General features: G+C 32.0%; 4 protein-coding genes across 5 annotated transcripts in view; 3 read left to right on the forward strand and 1 right to left on the reverse strand.

Annotated features, from left to right (window-relative positions):
• The window catches only part of LOC143056900 (uncharacterized), a 438,790-nt gene that overhangs the window by 328,159 nt on the left and 84,270 nt on the right, over positions 1-26,361 (reverse strand). The gene's annotated exons all lie outside the window — the stretch shown is intronic.
• On the forward strand, positions 7,394-14,265 carry LOC143057579 (uncharacterized). Of its 2 annotated transcripts, none has more exons than XM_076230897.1 (5): positions 7,394-7,774; positions 11,750-11,958; positions 12,705-12,813; positions 13,198-13,378; positions 14,145-14,265. In XM_076230897.1, exons 1-5 carry the CDS (start codon positions 7,657-7,659, stop codon positions 14,248-14,250), a joined length of 723 nt encoding a protein of 240 aa, XP_076087012.1. In that variant the 5' UTR covers positions 7,394-7,656; the 3' UTR covers positions 14,251-14,265. The 2 variants fall into 2 exon arrangements, with proteins under 2 accessions (XP_076087012.1, XP_076087013.1); XM_076230898.1 differs by having other exon boundaries at positions 7,403-7,774; positions 12,705-12,801.
• LOC143057342 (uncharacterized) lies at positions 14,719-21,394 on the forward strand. The gene is made up of 5 exons (XM_076230644.1): positions 14,719-14,755; positions 14,957-15,747; positions 16,381-16,520; positions 16,947-17,140; positions 19,169-21,394. The coding sequence occupies exons 1-5, from the start codon at positions 14,719-14,721 to the stop codon at positions 19,972-19,974; spliced, it is 1,968 nt and encodes a 655-aa protein (XP_076086759.1). The 3' UTR covers positions 19,975-21,394.
• Positions 21,584-24,368, forward strand: LOC143057580 (uncharacterized). Its single transcript, XM_076230900.1, has 2 exons — positions 21,584-21,698; positions 22,954-24,368. Exons 1-2 carry the CDS (start codon positions 21,609-21,611, stop codon positions 23,326-23,328), a joined length of 465 nt encoding a protein of 154 aa, XP_076087015.1. The 5' UTR covers positions 21,584-21,608; the 3' UTR covers positions 23,329-24,368.

Genomic DNA, 26,361 nt, shown 5'->3' on the forward strand with positions numbered 1-26,361 from the left:
AAAAACTAAGGATTTTCTTATCCCAGACACAGATTACCTTAACCGTATTTTGCAATTATGGATCCTCAATGCCCTTCGACTTTGCACTTGTTTGGCTGTATAAATATTTTGATATGAGCGTTATTGATGAGTCTTATGTAGACGAAACGGGCGTCTGGAGTACTATAAAATATTATCCTGGTATTTATTATGACGAAAATATTAATAATAATAATAATCTGTCATTGATCATTTTAACACATATTTAATTTTGTAAATTCTTACCTTTTGCTACAGTGTGTCCACAAATATTTATTTTGAAGTGCTGTTGGACAATAAAACGTCTAAAGACTTCTACAGTCTGCTCATTATCAATACGATTGTGGCTTGCATCTATTCCTTATTTTATATTATTCGTTGATTTTCATCAACCAATAAAAAATATTCTAATCAAATAAAAAATCAATGATACATTTCAATATTGCTTTACACTTTTATCGTCTTCTGTTTTGAATCAATAATCTATATTTATATAGTATTTCAAGACTTATTACAATACAAAGTAAAGGCAATATTTATATGTCATGTCTAGGTGGACTTTACTACCGTTTGTCCGATTTTTCGGGACTATTGATCTGTCCTTTTTAATTAATTTCCAACCATTAAATCAAAGAAATTATTGTCATTTTATTGTTTCAATTTCAAACTAGAAAACATGCAACGTTTTGAGAAAAATACGGAAAACCGAGAAAAAAATTTAAAGCGGAAAGACTGCAATGAAATGGCTAAATCAAATGCTCAAATACATCAAACGAATTAATAATAACTGTCATATTTCTGACTTGGTAGATAAGATAAGATAAAGATAAATAATAGTTTATTAAAGTGTCACATATTGATCTTGGTATAGGCATATTTTTATGACGAAAAATGGTGGATGGATCTAAGTATTGTAGCTAGCTTAACCTCTTACTTGTATGACAGTCGTAATAATTCAAGACATCAATCTTTTTCTTTCAATTAAGTGACCTGCAGATTTCCCGATAGAAACCGTAATGAATAATTCCTTTTGATAATCGAAAATGGCTGAATCGTGTAAAGCACTTGAAATTGAACTCGTCATGTGTTTTTGAATAGTGGCTGTCTCATTGACGTATTCTTTCAACTCCTTTAATTTGCCTTTACTGAACACAAATGTAATGTTACGGGCATACGATATAGTTATAGGGGAGGTAATTACGTTGCTTACATAAATTGTTATTTTCGAGAATTCAAACTATGACTTATTGGGAAAAGATTCAGTTTTCGACTGATTTTAATCATAAGTATTTAACTTGAAAACGAGTTCATGGACCCTTTTTTATGTGTGCCAATTTTCATGAAAACGTCAATAGTGCAATTCTATTAAATTTGATATATATATACAGAAAAAAATGAAGTTTTTTCTACATTCAAGAGCATTTGATAAATATGAGTGATTTGAAAAAAAAACAAAATGCACAAATTTGAAGGACATTTATATAAAACATAGTTTACAAATAATTTTACAAAAACAGTGTGTTTATTTTTCAAAACGTTAAAAAAAAGTTATGTATTTCTGTAGAAAGGAAAAATACGTTCACAAATCCGAATTTTTAGCAAAAATATAAAGTTTGAACTCGTTTTACTCAAACAGTAGCACATTAAGGTATACTTTTTATTACATATTTGATTTAATCAGGTAAAAAATAGCCTATCTGTAAACTGTCAGCAAAATTTCGATATGGGATCAAAACTGTGTCAGATGCCCTAAGAGTGGAATAACCTGCATTAAAAGTTAAAATAGCAGAATCAAACCGATAGTTTGGCATTTCAAAGAAAAACTAATAAACCGCTGTAACAGTTATGGTTTCAACATCAACACTTTTTTATAGCTTTCTGTTATGCGTCTTATATTTGATGCGTTTCCCTCAGTTTAAGTTTGTAACCTGGATCCGGATTTGTTTTGTTTTTTTTCTCAATCGATTTGTGTATTTCAAAGTGCGGAATATCACTGGTGCCTTTACTCAAAGCAACATTAGTGCTAAGATATAGGAAGATGTGGTGTGAGTGCCAATGAGACAACTCTCCATCCAAATAACAATTTAAAAAAAAAAGTAAACCATTATAGTTTTGAGGATAGCGATCGCTATGAATAAATACGCAATTATTGAGGTAAGTAATAAATTCTGTGAGTTGACGGGGAACTTATTTTTATATAATGCGAAAATAGATAATTAAATATTGCCATTAGTTTGTTATCTGTGAAAAGGTTAACAATTTTATGAAGGAAAACTCAATGTGTTGGCGCCGATTTTATTGCAGCGTTGAGAAATAAATGCCTCAGTTTTTGTCACACCTGTTTGTTCTACTTATGATTGTGTTCGACAAATAGAATGGTCAGATTAATCAACCATCTGGTGATCTCTGGTTAAAGTAAAGACTATGTTAACGTTAAGATACAATTATCAATAATCACTTCTTCATTTTATATTCAATAAAACACGAAATATGTGTTTAAACAATAATGTTTCATTTGTCTTAAAAAGTATAAATGAATATGTTCAACCTGACTGAACCACACAATCTTAATAAAACAATTATAAAACAATTATAAAGAAATATTTTTAATCACTTTAATACTTTACTTTTTATATCTTATGATAACCATGTGAAAACTGTGCGACGTATTGTTTTGGCTATATAGACCTATCACAAAGTTTGAACTTTTTTTAATTTTTCGTCGATGCACTGCACTACAACTTCGTTTCGTATTTTTGTTTGTGCTTTTCTTAGTAAAATAATTGAAAGCTAATGGTGAACAAAATCAAAACAGTTGATGATATACATATTACAAAATGATATAAACAAATAGCCAAATCCTTCTAAGGCCAACTTTACATCACGGAATTCAAACCTAATTTCAAATACCATTGTATCAACCATAATTTAAAAAGACAATATTTGAGCTTTAGTTTGGTTTGATTTAAATTCCTCATTTCATAGGAATGACATTTGAAAACGAAATGCTTGAATTCGAAATTCGGTGAAAGTATTACCTGAGTTTATTTCTATTCAAAACGAATAATTTACGAACACACCTGTCTTGTTGGATTATATTGTTTTCGATACGATGCTTGTCACTCAGTGATAGATTTCTATGAAGTGTTTTGAAAACCGATTTTTATCTTTCTGTTTTTCTTTGTTGTTGTGTTATGTCATGATGCTGTCTTGATACAAGCTCTTCGATTTATTGGATTTTCTTGGATCCTTGCAGTATTTTCCCCCCTTTTTAACCAAAGACGAGATTCGTAAATATACTGAGCAACACACTTCCTACACACGTTAAAAAGAGACGAGTACCTTTACTTTATGTCACAATATGAATCTCTCGAGAGAGTACACACATGATACACAATATGAATTAACTAAAATCTTACAAACTGAAAACTGAGAAGAATGAAATTTTTATTTTTAACCACAACTCATGGGGTCGTGGTGGAACGATCCGTAACAATAATATAATTTTTTTTGCACTAACATAGATATGTGTATAGTGTACCACTAAACACCACACACTTGAGTATTTAGAAACATGGATTTCCTTAAATTGTCCTATAATAAACAGAATGAAGTTACAAGGTCACATTAACACACATATTGATTGTTTAGCTATCACGTGGGTGTACAACATGTGATGAAAAGAATTTCAATACATGTACGTAAGCGTCGACAATATGTCTACTATCAATAAAATCCTTAATATCATTGGAATAATATAACTTTTTCTAACTTTATGAAAGTTTGTGTGAAATGGAAGATTCTATGAGTTTAAATGTTTTCTAAAATGTGTGACATATAATCACGCGACAAAAATCTTTTTTGAGCAGATAAAAAATGAATAATGGAGAATACGACAGTTAATGCAACATGGATTCCGACGTCAAATCCTATAGAACATATAAATCTCTTATCGGCATTTGCGGTGGATATTTCTTTGACCATCATTGCTTGCACATTGTCATTTTTAGGATCCATATTTATTTTTACGTCTTACTGCGTTGTTGACAGTTTACGGCCTGAAAATGAAACGAGACGGCTACTAATATATTAAACTGTTTCAGATTTATTCGTTGCCATCGGAAACTTCATTGGAACTATACGTTTTATTGCTATTTACGGCAGTAAACCTATTTATAGCAATTCTGCTCAGTTGTTTGCGTTTTCTGACGAAGAACTGTTGAGTGATAATGCTTGTGTTGTTCAGAGTTTCATACGAACAACAGGATCTATGTGGTCATTTTTCTGGAACACAGCAATTGCCATACATCTATGTTTTGCCTTGGTTTATTGTAGATATGGCACATGGTCGCGGAAGGTGAAAATATTCTGTTATTCCGTGTGTTGGCTTCTTCCTCGTAAGTATATATTTACCGCCTTTTTAGTCTCGGGGCTGCGTGCTTGACTTGAATGCGGGAGGTCATTGGTACGATCCAACGAAACTTGCAAATTGGTACTTGCTGCTTTTTGCTACGCAAGTTGCACAAAGGAGTATAATGAAAGACTTATTGGCTCGGAGTCAGAATAATGTGTCCCGATAGGTTCACATGTCGACGTGTAGGATGTTCCAATGTTAGCTAGCATTTTAAGATCGTTCTCAGCGTGTTGTTCTAGCACAACGCATTATTCTTTCTGTTATGCATTAGCCATTAAATAAGTGTTAAGCAATAATATTACATAATCAACAACACTTTTCATTGTTTTATGATTTTAATAAGATCGATGTGGTATCACTGTCAAAGGACAGGCATGTGAACTTTTAAAGGTTATTTTTGTAATGTAACACATAAAAAAGAAGATGTGTTATGATTCCCAATGAGACAACTATCCACAAAAGACCAAAATGACACAGACATTAACAACTATAGGTCTCCGTACGGCCTTCAATAATTAGCAACGCCCATACCGCAAAGTCAGCTATAAAAGGCCCCGTTAAGACAATGTAAAACAATTCAAACGAGAAAATTATCGGCCTAATTTATGTAAAAAAAAATGAACGAAAATCAAATATCAAATATGTAACACATAAACAAACGACAACCACTGAATTACAGGCTCCTGACTTGGGACAAGCACATACATAAATAATGTGGCGGGGTTAAACATGTTAGCGGGATCCAAACCCTCCCCTAACCTGGGACAGTGGTTTAACAGTACAACATAAGAACATACTATAAAAATCAGTTGAAAAAGGCTTAACTCATCAGAAGGACAAACATACTCACATTTTCTACTCTTGACGACGTAATAAAAAGTGTTAGTTGTGTACTTACTAAAGACACACGTATGCCCTGCGTTCGAAGCGCTACTTTGGATATACCTATATTGTAATTTCTACTTCTTACTTTTTTATGAAGCGTTTCTTTACCATGCTTACTAACTTTGATATTCTGAAGAAATTCCGCGACACATTTATTAACATCGACGTTGCTTTGGATTGTCAAATATTACATTGTTTATTTTTAGAAAAATTCTATAGTTTGAGGAACTTGGTTGGGGTCTTATTACACCAAGATAACAAACAAATCAGTTTGCAACATTCATGTTTCATTAAAATAAAGAAATGATTGATTGATAGATGTTTTTAGCTTATCTTCTAATGGCAAGTTTTCATGCATTATTAGGGTGAGAAAACAATTAAATATAAATCTGACAAGTTACTTATAGATCTTTTTTTTCAAACTGTTACATTTTGTGTAAAAGAAGGAAGAAAGATACCAGAGGGACAGTCAAACTCATAGATTGAAAATAAACTGACAACGTTATGGTTTAAAATTAAAAAAAAAAGATGACAAACAGACAAATAATAGTACAGACGACACAACATAGAAAACTAAGGACTAAGCAACACGAACCTCACCAAAACTGGCGGTGATCTCATGTGCTTCGGAAGGGTGAGCAGATCCTGATCTACATGCGGTACCCGTCGTGTTGCTTATGTTATTACAAATCCGGTAGATAGTCTAGTAGGTCACGCTCGTGAAAAGGTTATTTCATAACGGTCAACCAACTCGTGATGGCGTTCGTAAAATTTACGAAAGGATGATTTCAACCTTACCATTTAGATCTCTTGAATGACCAGCAATCCTCTATCAAGGAAATCATGATTGGAAATGCAAGACCGGGAATATCGTATCAATTGGGAGATATATACTCCGAATGCAGACGCTGTTAGAATGTTGCTACATAGAAATTGAAAGTTTACAATTGGGAAGCTGAAATCATCTTTTTTGACGTAAAGTTTTGTTTTTAATCGACCCTCATTGTCAATTTCTATATGTAAGTCAAGATATGAAGCAGACTTAACTGTATCTATAGTATCCTTTATCTTTAGTTCGATTGGAAAGATTCGTTCAACATAGTCACCAAATGTTGTATTATTTAGTGAGAGAATATCATCTATATAGCGGAACAGTTAAAGGATATTGCTAACTTCTTATCGTTCTTCCTAAGAAGTTCCCGTATGAAGTCAGGCAAGAATATGGGCACAATTGGTTCCCATTGGAATCCCGACAGTCTGTTGAAAAACACGTCCTCCAAACGTAACAAATATGTTGTCAATCAAGAAATCAAGCATCTTGAAAATGTCAGTATCAGAGAATTTTTTGTTTGAATCAGAATGATTCTTTACAAAGTATGATTTATCCCTCCCCAAGACAAGATACTTGTATCTACGTTCGCAATTCTTATTAATGAAACAAAGTAATACCAACTCTTACAATTTGCCTTTTAGTTTGAAATGGGGAATACGTTGTGGTGTAAATTGCAAGATAAAAAATAATACTTTCTCGTCCTGAAATCATTAATTTGGATATAAACATTTTTGGAACTCCTTTCTATCTGTCCTTTTCTTGAATTTATTTTTTACCATTCCCCAAAAAAGTTATTTTGCTTTTTAAATGCTAGTTTCCATATCATAAATACGATGTTCCGAGGTAAATACAATTTTGTGAAACCTGTATAATAGGACAATGTGGAATGATTGCAAATGCGGCAACCCTACACCAGACCCCGTCTGACATTAGAGATTAAATATAGGTCAGCGTTTGGCATTCAACAATGAGAAAGACCTATATCGCATAGTCAGCTATAAAATTCAAACGAGACAGTTATGACTATTCCTCGGTTTTTTCAATGAAATTAATGTACATGTATGCAAAAATGTGAATACCAAATACAAGTAAACTAATATTAATTTTTCCGAATTTTTTTATATCCTCTATCAAGCATTAGTCTTTTTTTTACTTGTAGTTTCCATAGCAATAGCGGCAGCCAGATATGAAGTTTTAGGTGAAGGCTTCACTAAAGTAACTTGTACTTGGTGTTGGATTAAGGAGATATGAACCTGACGAATTTGAATTTTCTGCGCAACTCGAACTGTCGGTAAAATACGAAATTCATTATTGTACAATTAAACAATAAATACAAAATTTATTAAAAGATTGAATATATTGAAACTTTTGTTATAGATGAAAGTTGTTTTATTGTTGTTTTATGGAAACAGTTTTGCGATCGCACGATTACGACATCGTTTAATTTCCGGCGCCATTTGTAAACAACAACAGTCGTCTGCTGTAACGTAACGTTTTGGTAGCAGTGATGACAAGAATACATAAGCATGGCTTCAAATCTAAAAGATATCTGAAGGTGTCGGATAGTCAACATGCCCGATGGACCAAAACATCGACTTACTCTAATGATCACAACTATTTTTCGAGTAAGTTATCCATTTGATTCCCGAAAAATACACGACAACATCAACACAACTAGTCTACAATATATAATATTACAATAAATAGATTATATACGTAAATTTATGTTGACCATAAAGATAATCTTTATATAGTATAAGTCCGAGATTGTTCTTACATCCAACGACTGTTTCGCCATAAAAGCTTGGACTGAGGGACCCTCGTTAGGCTCGTTGGCACAGCCACAGCCAGCTTGTGCAAGTTGCGGAAAACAGCCGTTGGGCGTCAGAGCAATCTTGGACTTATGAGTTTTAACACCAGTAACTGAGTAAGGTAAACATTTGATTTCAAGAATAAAGGTCCTAGACTAGTCATATATTAATTCCACTTTCAAAGGTCCAATTCATATAAAAAATCAAATACAATGTACTCTCTCGTAATCTTTATTAACTGTAAAAGTTGAAGTTAGCCCTAGGATGTGAAGGGATCAAGTCTGTTTCACACCTAGTCAAAATAATTATGACTCTGGCAAGGCTATTTTTATTCTGGGACGCCTTCCTATGAGGTTGTCCCAAAAAAATTAAAATAGCATTGCCAGACGTCATAATTATTTGGACTATTTTGCTCAATAAACATGTTTATCGTCCTTCCCTATGCCTATATTACCCTGCTCAGTCGCTCAGTAATTCTCCAATCAAGGCTTCAAAACAAGACCATGCATTATCAGCCACGTCACAATGTAAGGAGAAGTTATCAGCGACGTCACAATACAAGAGGAGATGTTATCAAGCTTGCTTTTGTCAAGTGTAAAACTGTCTTAGGAAGAGGGAAAAGACCAGTAACAGAACAATAAAAAGATAATCGAGTCCTCTTATAGATCTATATCATAAAATATCAGCCAACTCGTAAAAAGGTTCACATTGTGGCTCACGGCTGTTATTTTACAATATCAATGTCACATTGTCATGATTGTGTAGAAAACCCCATAATCTATACGTACCACACACCTTTGCGCCCTACGTCTATTCGCACCTAACATATTTGCACCCAATTTTTGTTGAAATTCCAGTTGAATTATTAAATATATTTTTTCATATGTTTATATATTCCCTAAAAAAATTATATATATTTTCAGAATAAAATTGTGTCATATCATATCAAATGTTGTTTATTTTTTTATCAAATTGATGATTAATTATTAAATGTTATAAATTTTATGTTCATGTTAATTGGTTTAAGCTTAATTTGGTCTCTTGCTTTGATATAAATACTGCAGATAGGTATGAGAAAAAGCATTGTAGGGTGTGAACATGTATAGGGTGCAAACAGACCTGAAAATCATGATTGTTTTTATCTCCTTTTATCATGTTTATGTAAATACTGTAGCCAGGTATCAATAAAATATTGAAGAATTTAAATGAAAAACATAAAAGATCGCAATACAAAAAAAAACCCTGTTATAATAACACATTATTTTGAACAAATGAAAAAAAAATATTTATACCAATATACTTTATACCAAAACTCAATTACAAAATTATTAATCACAAAACCAATAGAAAGGGTGCGAACATGTAGGGTGCGAAAGTGAAAGGGACAAACATGAATGGACGTAAACATATTTTTGGACGAACAGATCTGGAGTCGATGTACATGTATAGGACACAGGGAAATAAAATCATAGAATTGACTGAGTATGCAGAACCAACAACTTGTACAAATTTGAACTCCTTCTTTATTCTAGATCTACAGTACACACAGAGAGGATGTAATCTCATACTCCCTACACTGTGTAAAAACTTGGTGTCACACCAGGAAACTCCAGCAACACTCTCCAAATCTTGGGAGGAAATTGGGAGAAACTTGGAGTAATTCCTCCCTAAAACTCCTTAATTGTTTATTACCTTGGTGTGGTTTCTCCCAACACCATGATTTTTATTGCTATGTTTACCTTTGAAGTGTGCCAGTAGTTGATGACTACAATAAACATTTCTTGTGTTTCCTGTCATTAAATAACAGTCACAAAAATGATGAAAAGTGGGAGATTTGTTAAATTTAATCAGATATATATATTATAATCTGATTTTATTAAAGAATCCTGCACAACTTTATTTATTAAAAATATATTCAGCATTCGTTCTGACCGTGTTGGTTTTTCATACATTTACCTAAGAAACATTATTAAAACAAACAAAACATCACCTGTAAGTGGAGTATACTTAATAGAAAATAAAGACATATATTTTAATTGAATTTATTCATTTTTTTTTATATAAATTTAAATAATAAATGAAGATTATTTAAATATAATATGTATGAAATTTATCTACATTATTTTACTTTATTCATTTTTTTTGTATCATTACTATTATTTTTTAAACCATGTATATATATTAATATCTATATGTTTAAACTGACTATAAATACAACTTATTGTAATTATCAAGTTGCCATTCTTAATTATGAGATTATGAAAGAATGTAAATAATTTTCCAATCTAAAAATACTTTTTGTATATAATTTTTTAAAATAATTTCATTAACCTTTTTTATAGCTTTCAGAAATAGAAACTAAATAGGAAATGATTGAAATGGGAAGAAGTTGACATGTAATTATATGTCACTGTCAGACCATGCAGTCATACTTTGTTGATTTTTATTACTTTTACCTGCAATCAACAGGTCATAAAACCCTCCCAGATGGGAGTAATTACTTGGTGTTTTTGGGAGGGAAATCTGTGTTTCACAGTGTGACACTGTGTTACACCAGAATCGGTGTTGGGAGTATGAGTTTACATCCTCTCTGTGTGTACTGTAGCTAATCCAAGCCTCCTTTCCCTATCCAAAACAAAATCTGGTACAAATGTTAAAATTTACATAAGAACATTTATTCAACGTTTATGCGTGTCCCCAGCATTTTAAGACGGGATATATTGTAATTAGATCTATCACTTATGGGAATAACAATTTCACTTCAGGGGGGTGATGTTGTTTTTAAATGCTACCAATCAAATCATTTTATCAAAATTTAATACTTACACATGTTACATGTATTACATGTAGGTTGTTGGGGGAAAATATGGATTCAAAATATTTGTATTTGTCATCTGCCTGACCAAAATATGTGTTTAGGAAATAAATATACCCCCTTGAAGTTAAATAGTTGTTGCCTAAAATTATTTTTCTAGGGGTGGGTAGCATGATTGATAAAAATAGCTAATAATAATCATAACAATAAATATATTCTATTAAAATCTGTAAATACATTTACGTGTATCACACCTAAAATTTTAGACAATTGAAAGTGCATCATCCGATTCTAATAAAACAAAAACAAAAATTACTGATAGTTGAAACTAAGTTACTTCCAATAACAAGTCTTTATAATATGTATGTACAATGTATATATATACTAGTCTCCTTTTGGGGGTTTGACAATGAAACGAAGCTTATATTTGTAATATATCATGTAACCAGACTTAAAATAATTTTCTTTATTCTATGTTTATTCCTACAGTGCACAAAGAAAACCTGACAAAAACAAATTGAATGAGGGAGGACATATGTTTTTATAAATTTACAGAATTAGCCTTTCAAATATGTACATGTACACAGTACTTTTGTATGAAACATTATATGTTTTTTTTTTTTTTAAATTTCATATGACTTTAATTTAAGACAACAGTTGCATGTAAAATGTTGACATGCCCCAAAAGTAAACCTTCATACGTTTTAGTCTATTATAATAACTCCTGAACTTATATGGGTCTCTCTGTCATTGTATCTTTTATTATTCATTTATGTTTACGATTAATGACACCAATAATGATGTGACTGTGATGGTTAATAAATGCACAATTATTCCAAAAATGACAGCAATGCATCCTAGTGGAGTATCATCACTCAGAGTATATAAACATTAGATATACATGTATATGAATGAATATAAAATGTATACATATACATTGTACCTGCATTCATTATTGTTTTTTATAATTGCAGTTCCAAACATCTCAAATGCAACAAGGGAGGAAGAGGTATCTTTTGAAGGAAAACAGACTAGATCATCTGAAGACTGGAGAGAAGGGAGAAGAATTGTTGAGCTTGATGTCCTTGCTACTGGTCTAAGAGCATGTCTTAAATGTGGTTTGCCCCTACAGCTTGGACATACTATTGACATACAGACATATGGTCTTGGATGTCTACTGAAAGTAAGTAATTCAGATTTAAACAAAAAATCTAAGATGTCTGAACACTTCGAATGAATTCAGCTTGTCTTTCTATCCATCAAAAATAATTTGAATCTAAGATTCAAGAACAGCCCAGAATTTTAATGATTAATTGTCATCATTGGTATACATATGTGTTTTAACAAGAATCAAATCTTTAGGTCAAAGTTCAGTATTCAGAAAATCAAACCAGAGAAAGCCTATTCTAAAAGCTAAGAGTCAATACTAAATTTCAATATGTAATTGATGAGTGCTAACTCCCTGGTTGTGTTCAAAGCATTGAAGACCTCAGCAACACTCAATTAAACAATTTGCTAGAACTATATTTTTATTGGAGAGCATTAAATATACAAAATACATGTACATGTACTACTAAAAACCGGGGGTCTGTAATCTTGAATAGTATAATGTAAATTAATTTCCAATGTGAAATGGGAAAAGACAATTTGATATGCATGTTCATACCTAAAGAAGCATTATAATAAAAAAAAAAGAAGGATTTTAATATGACATGCTTCAAGCGTTTTAATAACAAACCGAGGATGTTACTATATGTATGACATGACTTACTCACCATTTTTTCTATGTCTGCCTTTTTGTCATTAAAAAGTAACATTGAAAAGATGGAGAGAGAGTAATGACATCTAATTTTGATGAGATTTTTTTCATACAAATACTGACATTTGACCATTTGTCTCTTTATGAAATCAACTATTTTTTTTCTTCAGGTACAGTGTTTTAATACCATTTGTATGCATGTAAACAGTGTTCCTACTGGAAAGCGTCATGACAGAGTATGGGATGTCAACAGTAAACTTGCAACAGGTACATGGACATGTATGCACAATATTATCCAGTCATGTAAATATAGTCAATCAGCATCCAGGCAAATTTTTTTCACTATCACCTACATCATTGTACATTTTCAGGGTTCACTTAGTTGTTTAAAGTTAATGTCATACATTACTATATCTGAGCCATTATATTTATTATTAAATTATAAAATGGTGGGACATCAACTTTTTTTAAAGAGTTATGCCCCTTGTAAATAAAAAAAAACATGTTCTTATGTTTTAATTAACTGGTATAATTTTAAAACTATAAAATATGATTTAAAAAAATCATCAGCATTGCGAGATCAAAAAGTCTGCAAATATTCATCAAAATTGTACTGTGCACATCATTATTTAGATCATTGTATCTTTGATTATTTTATTACAGCCCTTGTTCACTCTGGACTAGGAGAAAGACAAGCTAATAGTTTCCTATCAGAGCTGAATATTCCAGCATTTAGTTATAAACTGGTTAGTGCAAGACTGAAAGAAGTAGGGAATGTTGTTGAAGAGGTAGCCAAGGAATCAACAAATGAAGCACTGGAGAAAGAATTGGCAGCTGTAGAACAGTATGTACCTAAAAATAATAAAAATTAAAACATTAAACTAAACTCAAATTCAACAATGGGATACTTATAATTTAAATTATAATGATAAAAAAGAAGATGTGGTTGCAAATGAGACAACTCTCCACAAGAGACCAAATTAAACACAGAGATTAACAACTACAGGTCACTGTGCAGCCTTCGACAATGAGCAAAGCCCATACCGCATAGTCAGCTAAAAAAGGCCCGAAATGACCATGTAAAACAATCAAACAAGGAAACTAAAAGCCTTATTTTACATTAAAAAAATCTACAAAAAAAAATGTAACACATAAACAAATGACAACCACTGAATTACCGGCTCCTGACTTGGGACAGGCACATACATACATATAATGTGTGTGTGTGGGGGGGATCATGTTAGTTGGATCCTAATCCCCCCTAACCTTGGGCAGTAGTATAACAGTACAATATAATAAGCATTGATTGAATTTATATTTTTCATGCACTGTAAAAAAAAAATAAGAAACACATTATTTTTATTTTTCAGTAACTGAGACCTTCAGTTTTCATTATAAGAATTTGGAATGTGACTTAAAGTTATTTAGATTTCTAACATTTGACTAAATGATTTTATCCAATAATGCTTATGATTAATATGGGTTTGGACACAAAGACAATAGATTTCTGACTACGATTGATGATTCTTTTGATTTATACAATCTTTGACATCTCCAGTTACATTTTATATTATGTTCAGTTTATTTACTAGTACTTTTATAAATTACAGAAAGAAGGGTACACTTGTGGTTGCTGTAGATGCAGGATGGCAGAAAAGAGGAAGTGGTAGAGCATATGATAGCAAATCAGGTATAACTAGACACCATCAGTTATAAGAATGAAAATATACATTGACATAACATCATATTACAGATAACACCAAGAAACAAGAAAAACATGATGGTCTTTCATGTCAAATATTTATATCTTTCTAGTCAGGTTGAGTCAATGGACTGTTATGAGGTCAAATATCAATTAAACAAACATTAACTACATGTACAAATATGCCATTTGGAAATGATGAATAGTTGTCGTATTGGCTATTGCTGATTACTCATTTCCTTATTTTTGTCAAGCCTGAGACTTTTGTTGCAGAAAGCTAAACATAGGGATAGTGATCTGGCATTTTCGGTGGTGTTAACTTTCTTCTTAAAAGCTTTATATTTTAAAAGATTGAAGACCTGTATGTTCATACTTTGTATTAAGATGCCTTATGTTAAGAAAGTTCCTTCTGTCACATGTCTATTGTCCTTGACCATATGTTCATGGTTCAGTGTCCAATTGAGAAAAAAGTTAAGGTGAACATGTCCAAATGTCAGGTGCCATCTGACCTTGACTTAAGTATGTAAAGATTATTTATAAGATTAAAAATATTTTTTAAATATCTTATGTTTTGATATGTAGTAAAGAAAATATCTCAGATATCTTATAAAAACCAGATTACATAAGATATCTTGAAGTTAGAATAAATAGTAAAACGGCTTGCCATAATAAATACATATCATAAACAGTTTGATTTAAGAACTTGTTTTTAATTACTAGGTCATTGTTCCATGATTGGTCCAGAGACGGGAAAAATTATAAACTACTCCGTAAGATCAAAAGAGTGCAGAGTTTGTAGTAGAGCAGAATCCAGAAATGAAAGTCCAAGAGAGCATGCATGCTACCGTAACTGGGAAGGTCGTTCAAAGGGGATGGAGGCTGATATGGTGATAGAAATGGTTAAAGATGTACAGAGTAAAGGCTGTACAGTAGCTGCATTAGTTGGAGATGAGGATTCAACAACAATAGGACGAGTACGGGCAAATATCAGTAATAGCATTGAAAAGATATCTGATAGAAATCACTTAAAGAAGATTCTTGGAAACAGTCTTTACTCTCTCAAGAAAAATCATCCTGTTTTAACAGTTAAAATAATCAAATATTTACAAAGTTGTTTTAACTATATAATAGCCCAAGGTGAAGGTAATCCAGAACAAATAGCAAAAGATCTCAATGCACTTTCAAAACATCCTTTTGGCGATCACCAATGCTGCTCAAGTCGATGGTGTAAATTTCTCACCAATCCAAAGTCTGTTTTCAAATCATTTCCTCAAGGAAAACCTCTGTCAGGTTCAGGTCTACAAAAGTCTCTGGAAAGTGTTTTTGAAGGATATGCTAAGAACAGCCTTAAATTGTCAACTGTCGGTAGTACTCAAGCTAATGAGAGTTTCAACAGAATGGTTTCTGCTAAAGCACCAAAGCATGTTCTTTACAGTTCTTCTGGAAATTTGAATTACAGAGTTGCAGCAAGTGTTGCCCAGAAGAACACAGGTCACAGATACCTAGTTAATGTAAGTTTTACTACATTGGATTCATTATTATTTGTGGGATACTAATTTTCGTGGGTTTCAAGGGAACATGTGAACCATTTAAATTGTTCATGAATAATATATTTGTAATAGGCTATGTATACAGAGATTGGAAAAACTATGAAATCAAATATCCACAAATTTGAAAGTTTTCAGCAAACCACATAAATTGATATCCACGAAAATAAATGAATCCACAGTATACTTATTAGAGCCCCTACTTGAAAAGGGGGCAGTATATAGTGTTTGTGGTGTCCTTGTGGCCACCCATTTGTCTGAAGACATAGCAGATTTGCATATTTCCCAACCTTTTTTTATTACAACAACTTTTTAAGAGTTATGTGACTTTGACTGTGGCTCATCAAATTCAAATAAACATCCAAGGCAAATATCTTTGTATGTAGAAGCAGCATAAATTGTAAAGATTAGAACTTATCTGAAAACTTCACATAATGTTGACATAACACCTCTGTCTTGTTTTTGTAGGTCAGCATTCAAAAGAATAATTGCTCTTGTAGTGTAGATCTGTTTACTTAGCACTTATTATTTTGTTTTTTGTAAGAAAAAATAGTTAATATAAATATGAAGTCTTATTTGTTATTTTTCATTTTTCAGGTTAATAAGAAGTTGGGGCTTTCACCAGGTTACCATACTCAGCGCCTTGCCAGATTAAGAGATTATCAGCGATCAAAGCAGAGGGCATTGGCAACTACAAGAGCATTTAAAAGAAAACGACTGGAAAAGAAAGCTAAGATGTAATTAATGCATATTTTATTTCAAAATATAACCCATTTATTTACCTGTGTATAAGAAAAATTATAATGTCCATTGAAAAAACATATTTTTCATTGTGGGATAACCTTACAAAACCACATCTATTGAATAACCTTATTTTTCAAAGTGGAATAACCCTTGAAAAGTACAACTTCTAGCAATTAACCTCCAAAAGCATCATGTAACTCATAGATTAATACTGAAACACCATATATATTTGCTGTTTGGTTTCTATTAAATCAGTAAAAAACTTTTATTGAAATTAGATTTCATATTTTCATAACTTAAATGGTAGTTTTCAAGACAAATAATATTGAATATTTAAAGCATAAAGACCCAAATGGTAAAAAAAAAAAGATTGGGTAACTATTTTTCTTGATAATTGAAATAAATCTTATTTCATTTAGGCACCAAAAGCTTGCATCTGCAGAAGTCAGAGAAGGTGTCTCCTATCAAACAGGATGTTCTCTTGATGCAGCAATATCGGATGATATTCAGTCTATTCCTGCACCAGTTATTACTCCAGAGTATCTTCCTTTGGAACCAAAGACCTTGAATGACAGTTGCATGACATACTTTGATGTTGAAACAACAGGACTTGGTAAGGATTACTCATTATGAAGAAAGGCTTTAAGTATCTAAGAATTGAATACCTCTTTTTGTAAATTTACTGGGGTGTAAAAGAATTGTCTGAAGTTTAAAAAAGAAGATGTGGTATGATTGCCAATGAGACAACTATCCACAAAAGACCAAAATGACACAAACATTAACAACTATAGGTCACCATACGGCCTTCAACAATGAGAAAGCCCATACCGCACAGTCAGCTATAAAAGGCCCCGATAAGACAATGTAAACAATTCAAACGAGAAAACTAACGGCCTCATTTATGTAAAAAAATGAACGAAAAACAAATATGTAACACATAAACAAACGACAACCAAAGATTTGCTTCATTCTAAAAATGTGTTCACAGTAAACGCCTTTACAACCCTATAAAATATAATTAAAAAAAAAGCATTCATTAAGAATAACATATACTATTTTGTAAGGATCATGGAAAGAAGATTTTTTTCCAGTTTTTTCTTTTTTTCACCTTTGCACTTTATTGTGAAAGCCAGTGTCATCAAGAATTGAAATTAAGGTTACTTTTAAAATGATGCAAGATTATTGTTAACCAATCAAAATAATGGGTTACAATGAAACATACATGTAATGTTATTATATAGATATGAGTAGATGTGGTTTGAATGCCAATGTGACACCACTCCATCTAAGTCTGCAACATGGAGCATTTGCTCGTACTGGACAACAAGCTATAAAGGACCCAAAAATGACTAGGGTAAAACCAATGTAATATATATTTGAGATCTATAAAAGCATTGTTTTTGTAATTATACCCCACGCAACGAGTTGCGGAGGGTATAATGTCTTTAACCCGTCCGTCCGTCAGTCCTGTTTCTTGTCATTGCAACTCCTCTCAAACCACACAACAGAATTTCACAAAACCTTTTCAGATGATAAGGACATACTATGTAATTGTGCATATCGACGGAAAATTGCGATTCAATTTTTTTTCTAGGAGTTACGTCCCTTTGAACTTATTTACTTTAATGTACTACTGCAACTGTTTGTCATCGCAACTCGCTCTCAAACCACACAACAGAATTTCACGAAACCTTTTCAGATAATAAGGAAATACTATGTAGTTGTGCATATCGACGGGAAACTGTGATTCAATTTTTTTTCTAGGAGTTACGCACCTTTGAACTTATTTACTTTAATGTACTACTGCAACAGTTTGTCATCACAACTCCTCTGAAATCACACAACAGAATTTCATTAAATTTTGTAGATAATAAGGACATATACTATGCATGTAGATGTGCATATTGACAGGAAATTATGATTCATTTTTTCTAGGAGTTATGCCCCTTTGAACTTATTTGCTTCAATGTACTTCTGCAACAGTTTGTCATCTCAACTCCTCTGAAATCACACAACAGAATTTCATTAAATTTTGTAGATAATAAGGACATATACTATGCATGTAGATGTGCATATTGACAGGAAATTATTATTCAATATTTTTTCTCATACATTTTTTTTTCCTTACACTTATTTAATTTCTCCAATGACAATGTGGGGACGTGGTGTATGTGAGCGTGCTCACTAAGGTTCTTTAATTTTTTTTGCATCAGCTAAATTTGATAACAATTGTTTGAATTATAGAAATTTAAAGGATCCTTCTAATACAGTTAATGTCATCCCAACTTTTCAAAACAGAAGTTCTTGTAAAAAATGTGGAAGGAGCCGGAAAGAACAGAGCTGGGCAACTGATCAACATAGATAACTGTGACATACATTTTTCACTTCATCACATTTTTGCTTTATTCAATGTTCAAGTTCATATATCAGCATTTAGACTATATTTGGTAGGATCAAGCAACCTTGCATAAAGATGCATCAGGGATAGATGGTCAGCTTCCAATCTAACTTGGGTTGCTGTTACTGACATTTGATGCTTCTGAACTTATGACAATATTTTGAACAAGGTGGTAACTAATACTAAATGTAATTTGTCTAACAGGTAACTTTGAACCTCTAGATTATATTGTTTTTATTTCAGGCAGAGATTCTCACATAATACAGTTGTCTGCTGTCAACAGTCAAAACACAACATTCAACAGATACATAAAACCAGCTAGACCTATATTACCACAAGCCTCAGAAGTGACTGGTTTGAAGTTTCAAAATGGAAAAATGTACCAAGAGGATAGAGAAGTTCAGAGTATTGGAATTTCTAATGCCTTAAAAGCTTTTATTCTCTTTCTGAAAGAAATTCATAACACTGTACTTGTTGGGCATAACTCCAAAATTTTTGATGTTCCAATATTAATTAATGCACTTGAAAAAAATGGTCTACTTAATAACTTTATGTCATCAGTGAAAGGATTTATTGACACACTTCCTCTTTTCAAAGAGTGTATACCAAATCAACCATCATATTCACAGCCAAAAATTTATAACGCTTTATTTGGTGAACTGTATAGTGCTCATGATTCAATGGAAGATGTTGTGGCTCTACGTCGCTTATTTGAGAAAATATCACCTAGTCTTGTATTGAAATCCAAATTCTCTGGCACTAATGAATCTGTAATGCAGTTGTATCAACACAGAAACTGTACAAAAGGTTTGCTTACAACACTGAGACCTCTAACAAATAGCAAAACTATAACAAACTGTATGGCTACGAAAATTGCTAGCAGTGGATTAGGTCTAAGCCATCTTAAACTGGCACATAAAAGAGACAGACAACAAGGAATAGAGAATCTATTTACAGAATTATGTGGACATCCATCAAAAGCTCGTGTTACAAAGTCAAAAAAAATTATTCAGGCAACATCAACCTATCGGAATGACTTGGAGGAATGAATTATAATACACATGTAGATATAGTTTTATTGACAAAATAGACTACTAAGCTTGATTTTATTTGTAGTTGATTTTTTTTTTACTATATATCAAAATGTAGATGAAAAAAAGAAATTGTAATTTGAGTAAGGGCTGTGTCGTAAAATAATGACCACTTAAAGGCAGAAAAATATATCCTATCATATAGGTAAAGGGTACTTTTTTTTAAACTTTACAAATCTACTGTACCCTACTTATGCTGTACATAAAAGAATACGATTGCAGATCAAAAGTGTACAGGGAAGATAACCAAACTTATGATAGATTTGTTCACGATTTATCAACATTTAGATGAAAAAGAAATTGTAATTGAGTAAGGGCTGTGTCCTAAAATAATGACCCCTTAAAGGCAGAAAATTAGCCAATCATATGGGTAATAAGGGTACTTTTTATGTTCATTTTTAGCTTGACATAGGGTAATTGAATGTATCACTAAACTTTACAAATCTACTGTACACTACTTAGGTTGTACATAAAAGAATATGATTGCAGACCAAAAGTGTAAAGGGAAAATAACCAATGTTATATTTGTAAAAGGGGGATATACTCTGTCTCATTCCTATTTATATAGTTAAAGGGGGGGGGGGGTATCTACATCTTAGGCAAATACCAAGAAAGGTCCTGCTGGATCTTTCTTGCCTAACATATAATTTTTTTCTGTCTTCAGAAAATAGCAAAAACAAAATTCATACATCAAGTAAAGCAGAATTATACACACATAAGGAAATGTTTGAATATTCAGATTTAAAATTATTTCTTTGGACAAAGATAAAAATAGAATATTTTGTTCCCAATAACTTGGACATAAACTTTCTTAAAAATTTTTAAAAGATAAAATAGTGAAAAGTACGGGAAAATTTTCCCTCCAAATTTCTACTATATAACCAGTCAAAATTTTCCTGCCATCTTTTGGCTTGAGTTGAAATTTTAGGTTTACAAAATTTATCTTTAGGGCAAAGTAACCACATTTTAAAGGTAAAATCATTTTATACTTTTATTATGTACTGTCTACTGCACCATTATAAGGTGGACAAGCTTATCATAATTTGAGAAGGTAAAGTTTTATTTTTCCTGTTATTGTAACTTTTTTTCGAAATCATGTACCCATACTTTTTTTTCTGTAATAATTTAGCTTACTGTAAAGGCTATAAGATGATAACAAAAAAAAAGAAGATTAATTATTGCAAATTATATTTTATGTCATATATATAGGCCATGGTTGTTAAAAAATCAGTGAAAATTTATTAAATTTGGAAATTCTGGAATATCTTATTTGAACAAGTTTGTGTAATCTCATATTTTTTTGTTATTTACTGAATGCTGATGCCATTGACATGTGAATACTACCAATAAATCAATTTCCAACAAATGCATTTACTCTTTTTTGTTGATTTTTATCCTTATATTCTTCTTCTGAGAATATACACAAATATGGTATATTCAGAGGTCGTTGCCATGGAAACGGTGTCATGTACATGCCAATTTTATTTCATTTTTCTGACAATGGATATTGTCCCTTTGAGTACATACCTTTTTTATGTTACTTTAATTATTATTTTGTCAGGTTCATGTCAAAAAGCGATCAGATAACGTGGATGATTATTTCTGGTATAGGGTGGGAGTTAGTTTCGTATTTTGTGACATGTATAATGTTTTTATATCTGAAAGGATACATGTGGCGTCAGGTATGCATAAAATACAATTAACTTATTGACAGCTCCAGGGGTTGTTCCTGTTTTTTTTCTTCTAATAATGTGAACATTTCATGGTGGTTGCAACCTCCCTTTCAAAATGACTGTATCCCCGCTCGAAATTCGCTGTAAACCTATTTTAAATAATTTATTATCAAACTTTTATTGGGGGGGGGGGGGGGGTAAGTGTACCTGTTAATAATTGTGTCATTACACTGTCTCGAAATTGATACCAGATAGACAAAGGATAAAGGCTATGCTCAAAATCTGATCTGATCGCAAAAAAAAAGCCATTATGTGACCGTCGGTTAGGTTTCTCAGTTTTCCAGGCTCCAGCACAAACTTCGTAAGCATTAGCAAATCGTTGGCATGTCAAAAGATTGCCGAAAGGCTTAACGGAGGTTAAATATTAGCGTTGAATTCATGTGTTCATTTTGCCTTTTGTGATGCCGACGTTTGTTCTCCTATGTCTATTTTACTCTTCCAAAGGCCATCGTGTGTGTGGCTATGGTAACATCAAGTGCCCTTCTGTTGACATCATACTTACTTTAGCTATTAACCAAGTTTAGAGCCATCCTTGTGGTGACACAAAATTTCATATTCATCTTGGCATCTGGTGTCCATTTCAGAACTGTGTGACGACTGTTAAATTATTTCTTTCAAATTCAGTGTCCAATTTACATCACTGAATTTATTGAATCTTATACATGCGAATTTTTCAAACTTTTTAAACATAAACAAACGAACAAAATGTTAAACAATTAAAAATGTCGGATGCAACACCTACATGTGGGCACTAAATATTTACCGAAATTATCAAATTGTCACGAAATGTGCTGATTACATGTATGAACCTGCCATTCAAATGCTTTTGTGTGATAAATCAGCCCATTGTATTCCTTAGTTCAATAGGTTTGTCGAATTTTTTCAACACGGAGCGGTAGTGAAGCTCACTTGCGCGACTGTGCAATGACTATAAGATGACCATGATTTCATTGTTACCTACAACATTGTACAAACATGTATGTTATATTTCAATATAATTTAATCAAAATATGACTTGGCATAATCGCTGTTGCCGCTTAAAACACCATTATGTTCTGATTCTAGCTGGAATCAAATCCGTTTAGAGACCTTTATCGTCCTCCTCCCAAAAAAAAAACAACAATTGAGTGAATACTTTATCTTTCTTTTAAAAAAAAGTATATATTTTTTTTTAAATAAAACTACTTTTAACTTTATGTTTTAGAAAAAAAGAATCAATCAACGCCGATTTAACGACGTATCTCTTCGACTGAGAGCTGAAGATGAAAACTACCTTTACTTGTGGTTGATCGGATATCTTCTCAGGATATGGGGGACAGTGCGCTTCTTTTTATGTGTGTCAGGAAATTCTTCAAACGATAAACCTTACGCTGGCATAGATTTTGCGCTATTGCATCTAGAAAGTTTTGGCGACAGTTCGAAGCCATTTTTTACGTTTCTTTTATTTTGCATTGCTGATAAAAGAACTCGACAACTGTTACGGAACAAAATATGCTGTAGAAGACGTGGTTATGAAGAAATTTTACTAAGTATCAATGCGGAGCCAAATTATGATAACAGTGTAAATGAACCCTTATAGATATAATGTGTTAAATTATACGAAACTGGTACACTTATAGTTCATCATCATAATTAGATTCCCAATCGGTTTTAAATGATTTTACTAGGATTAAGTTAAGGTGCTTGGTCATATTGAAGTTCACGAAAACTGACATGCACTTAGTATGATTTAACTCTGATTACATGAATCAAAGTGTTTAGTATATGTCAGAGAATGACAATACATTTTTTTTTATGATTAAGTAAAAGTGTTAGCTATGGTTTGGGTTTTTATAATTGACTAGAATTTTAACTCAATGTTTTATCAATAGATTATAGGTACTGTCTTCGTTTATTTTTATTTTGATAACGTGTTATGTGGTTAATTTTTTTTTAAATGATTAACATTAACTGCTTATTCCATTTTAATAATATCCTTTTGTCGTGGCACTGTACTTATGTATCCCGCCATTTGTTGTTGTGTTGTGTTCATTTTGTGTATTCTTGTCTCCCTTATTTCTATATGTGCTTTGTCAAATGCCATTTTGTTTTTCTATGTTGATATAATTATTTGTTTATATAGATGAAGATTATAGGTTGCAATTTTGTAAATATAGACAATGCAATTTCCTATAGGATCTCCCTTTGCAGCTAAATTGTCACACTTTTCCTATGATGTTTCGTGCAAAATAATATCCCAAAACGGAAAGTTTATATGCACTACTATTTTATTCAAAGGTCATAATAGGGCTGCGGCATATTTTCAACATTTATATGACCTAAACTATGAAGAACTTAAACTTATATAGTATTCTATACTACCCTTACCTCTATGTTTTTCTATACATTCCCAAGTGATGTCTTTATGAGATGAAACACAGATATCATATATAGGACCAGTACGTTAACAAATTAACATATCTATGAATATAATAAATCTCCCCAAAAGAGCCGTGGTTTGAGAAACAGCTGTATTTACAAAGAGCAACATATAACACAATGTGTACTGCTATACCCCTATTTTCGATATTTAACCTATAATGTCGGTTTGTTTTTCACACATAAACGCCAATGTACTTGAATTTTACCTGTTTTGATTTAATTGTTGTTTTCAAACTTCAGCTTTTGGTCAGCTTCAATTTAATATATGAATCGATCTTGATTTCATAATAGCAAATTATGGTATTTTTATAATTGTAAACTTATAACTACAATGAACTATGAAGTTTATTAATTGCAATATTGTACGTGAAACGAAAGTAGAAAATATCACTCATTTATTTTTTATCATGATCTGAATATCATACATTTGAGCAACAAAAGCTTTGATAATGTTGACTGTGATAAATTGAAATGAGTGCATGATGAAGTTTACATTTTTAATTTAATTGGCTCTTTCAAAGTTGTAAATGTTAGTTTTGTCAATTGCATATTGTCTTTAGAGGAATATTGGATGTTCAGAAGGAGGGAATTTACCGAAAATAAAAAAGTAAGTAAATATTGATGTTTTCAGATTATTCATTTAAACTTGGTCAAGAAGATGACAATCTGATTCTTGATTTTCCAAATACCGAATAGAGGCTGAATATCAATATGAGGCTAACCTCATACAGGAACTTCTAAGGAAGACAAATGAGAAGTAAGCAATATCTTTTAACTTTACTCTCCGCTAAATAAATGATGTTCTCTCACTAAATAATTAAAAATTTGGTGACTATGTTGAACGCATCTATCCCATCGAACTAGAGATAAAGGATACTACAGAAACAGTTAAGGGTCCGTTGAAAATAAAACTTTACGACAAAAAAAATGATTTCAGCTCCGCAATTGTGAACTTTCCATTTCTATATAGCAACACTCTAGCAGCGCTTGCATACGGAATATATATCTCCCAATTGATACAATATCCCCGGGCTAGTATTTCCGATCATGATTTCCTTGGAAGAGGGCCAGTTGAAGCACTCCTTCGGCTTCTGAATTTTCTCACTGTGTTGAAGACCCATTTGTGGCCTTTTGCTGCTTTCTGTTCTTTGGTTGGATTTTTATTTACACCCTTCCCCATTTCCGTTCTCAATTTTAAGGTGGTATATTTCTAGTGTTAATGTGACAACTCTCCAACATTCACAGATTTAGCGTATTTCACCAATCACCTGAAACCCATACAGTATAGTCAGTTACGAAAAGCTCCATTTGACAAAATGTAAAACAATTCAATCGATAAATAAAGCAAACAGTAGTATACCCCTGTTCGAAACTCATAAATCGATTGAGAAAAAAACAAATCCGGGCTCAAACTAAAACTTAGGGAAACGCATCAAATATAAGAGGAGAACAACGAAACAACAGAAACACAACATTGAAATGTAACATACACAGAAACGAACTATAATGTAACAATGGCCATTTTCCTTACTTGGTACAGGACATTTTTAGAAGAAACAAATGGGGGGTTGAACCTGGTTTTCTGGTATGCCAAACCTCCTGCTTTAATGGTAATGCTAAATATAACATTGAAATGGCAACATAACATGATAGGACTACAATAGAAATAAATAGGAGAACATAAAGGACAGAGAAACACACAAATAATAGCTAACAAAAGGCAACAGGTTTAAAATTTAATACGCCAGACGTGTGTTTCGTCTACACAAGACTAAACAGTGACGCTCAGATGAAAAAAGTTTGAAAGCCGAAACAAGTACAAAGTTTAACAGCACTGAGGACCAAACGTTCAAAAAAGCTGTGCTGCCCAATACGGCTAGGGTTTTCTGCCTGCGATATAAAGAACATCATTATTATTTAGTATAATTTAGAATCAGTGTGGTCGACGGAAACACGTTTGTTAGTAATTATACTGAAAAATTTATCTATAACTTGTTTGCCGTTGGCGATGATTTTATGCTCACTCAATCTTTCGGAGGCCTTCAAGTGGGGATTTAAATAATCACTTGTTACACATTTTAATACATAAAATGAAACTAGTTTTAGATAATTTTCATACCATCACTTACAACAGTTTCACTTTTAAGAATAATAATGGTCAGAGCTGATATCAATAAATGATAAAAATTAA

This window comes from Mytilus galloprovincialis, chromosome 13 (genome assembly GCF_965363235.1).
Source record: "Mytilus galloprovincialis chromosome 13, xbMytGall1.hap1.1, whole genome shotgun sequence".
Lineage (NCBI taxonomy): Eukaryota > Metazoa > Mollusca > Bivalvia > Mytilida > Mytilidae > Mytilus > Mytilus galloprovincialis.

What these genes read in the sequence shown, in the direction of transcription:
- LOC143057579 (XM_076230897.1), top strand. Translation starts at nt 7,657, where the DNA reads ATGACAAGAATACATAAGCATGGCTTCAAATCTAAAAGATATCTGAAG. An exon ending in TGATCACAACTATTTTTCGA is followed by an intron (nt 7,775 to 11,749) that starts GTAAGTTATCCA and finishes TTATAATTGCAG; the next exon opens with TTCCAAACATCTCAAATGCA. An exon ending in GAATTGGCAGCTGTAGAACA is followed by an intron (nt 13,379 to 14,144) that starts GTATGTACCTAA and finishes TATAAATTACAG; the next exon opens with AAAGAAGGGTACACTTGTGG.
- LOC143057342 (XM_076230644.1), top strand. Translation starts at nt 14,719, where the DNA reads ATGTCCAAATGTCAGGTGCCATCTGACCTTGACTTAA. An exon ending in CTGGAAAAGAAAGCTAAGAT is followed by an intron (nt 16,521 to 16,946) that starts GTAATTAATGCA and finishes TATTTCATTTAG; the next exon opens with GCACCAAAAGCTTGCATCTG. An exon ending in TGTTGAAACAACAGGACTTG is followed by an intron (nt 17,141 to 19,168) that starts GTAAGGATTACT and finishes TTTTTATTTCAG; the next exon opens with GCAGAGATTCTCACATAATA.
- LOC143057580 (XM_076230900.1), top strand. Translation starts at nt 21,609, where the DNA reads ATGATTATTTCTGGTATAGGGTGGGAGTTAGTTTCGTATTTTGTGACA. An exon ending in AAGGATACATGTGGCGTCAG is followed by an intron (nt 21,699 to 22,953) that starts GTATGCATAAAA and finishes TTTATGTTTTAG; the next exon opens with AAAAAAAGAATCAATCAACG.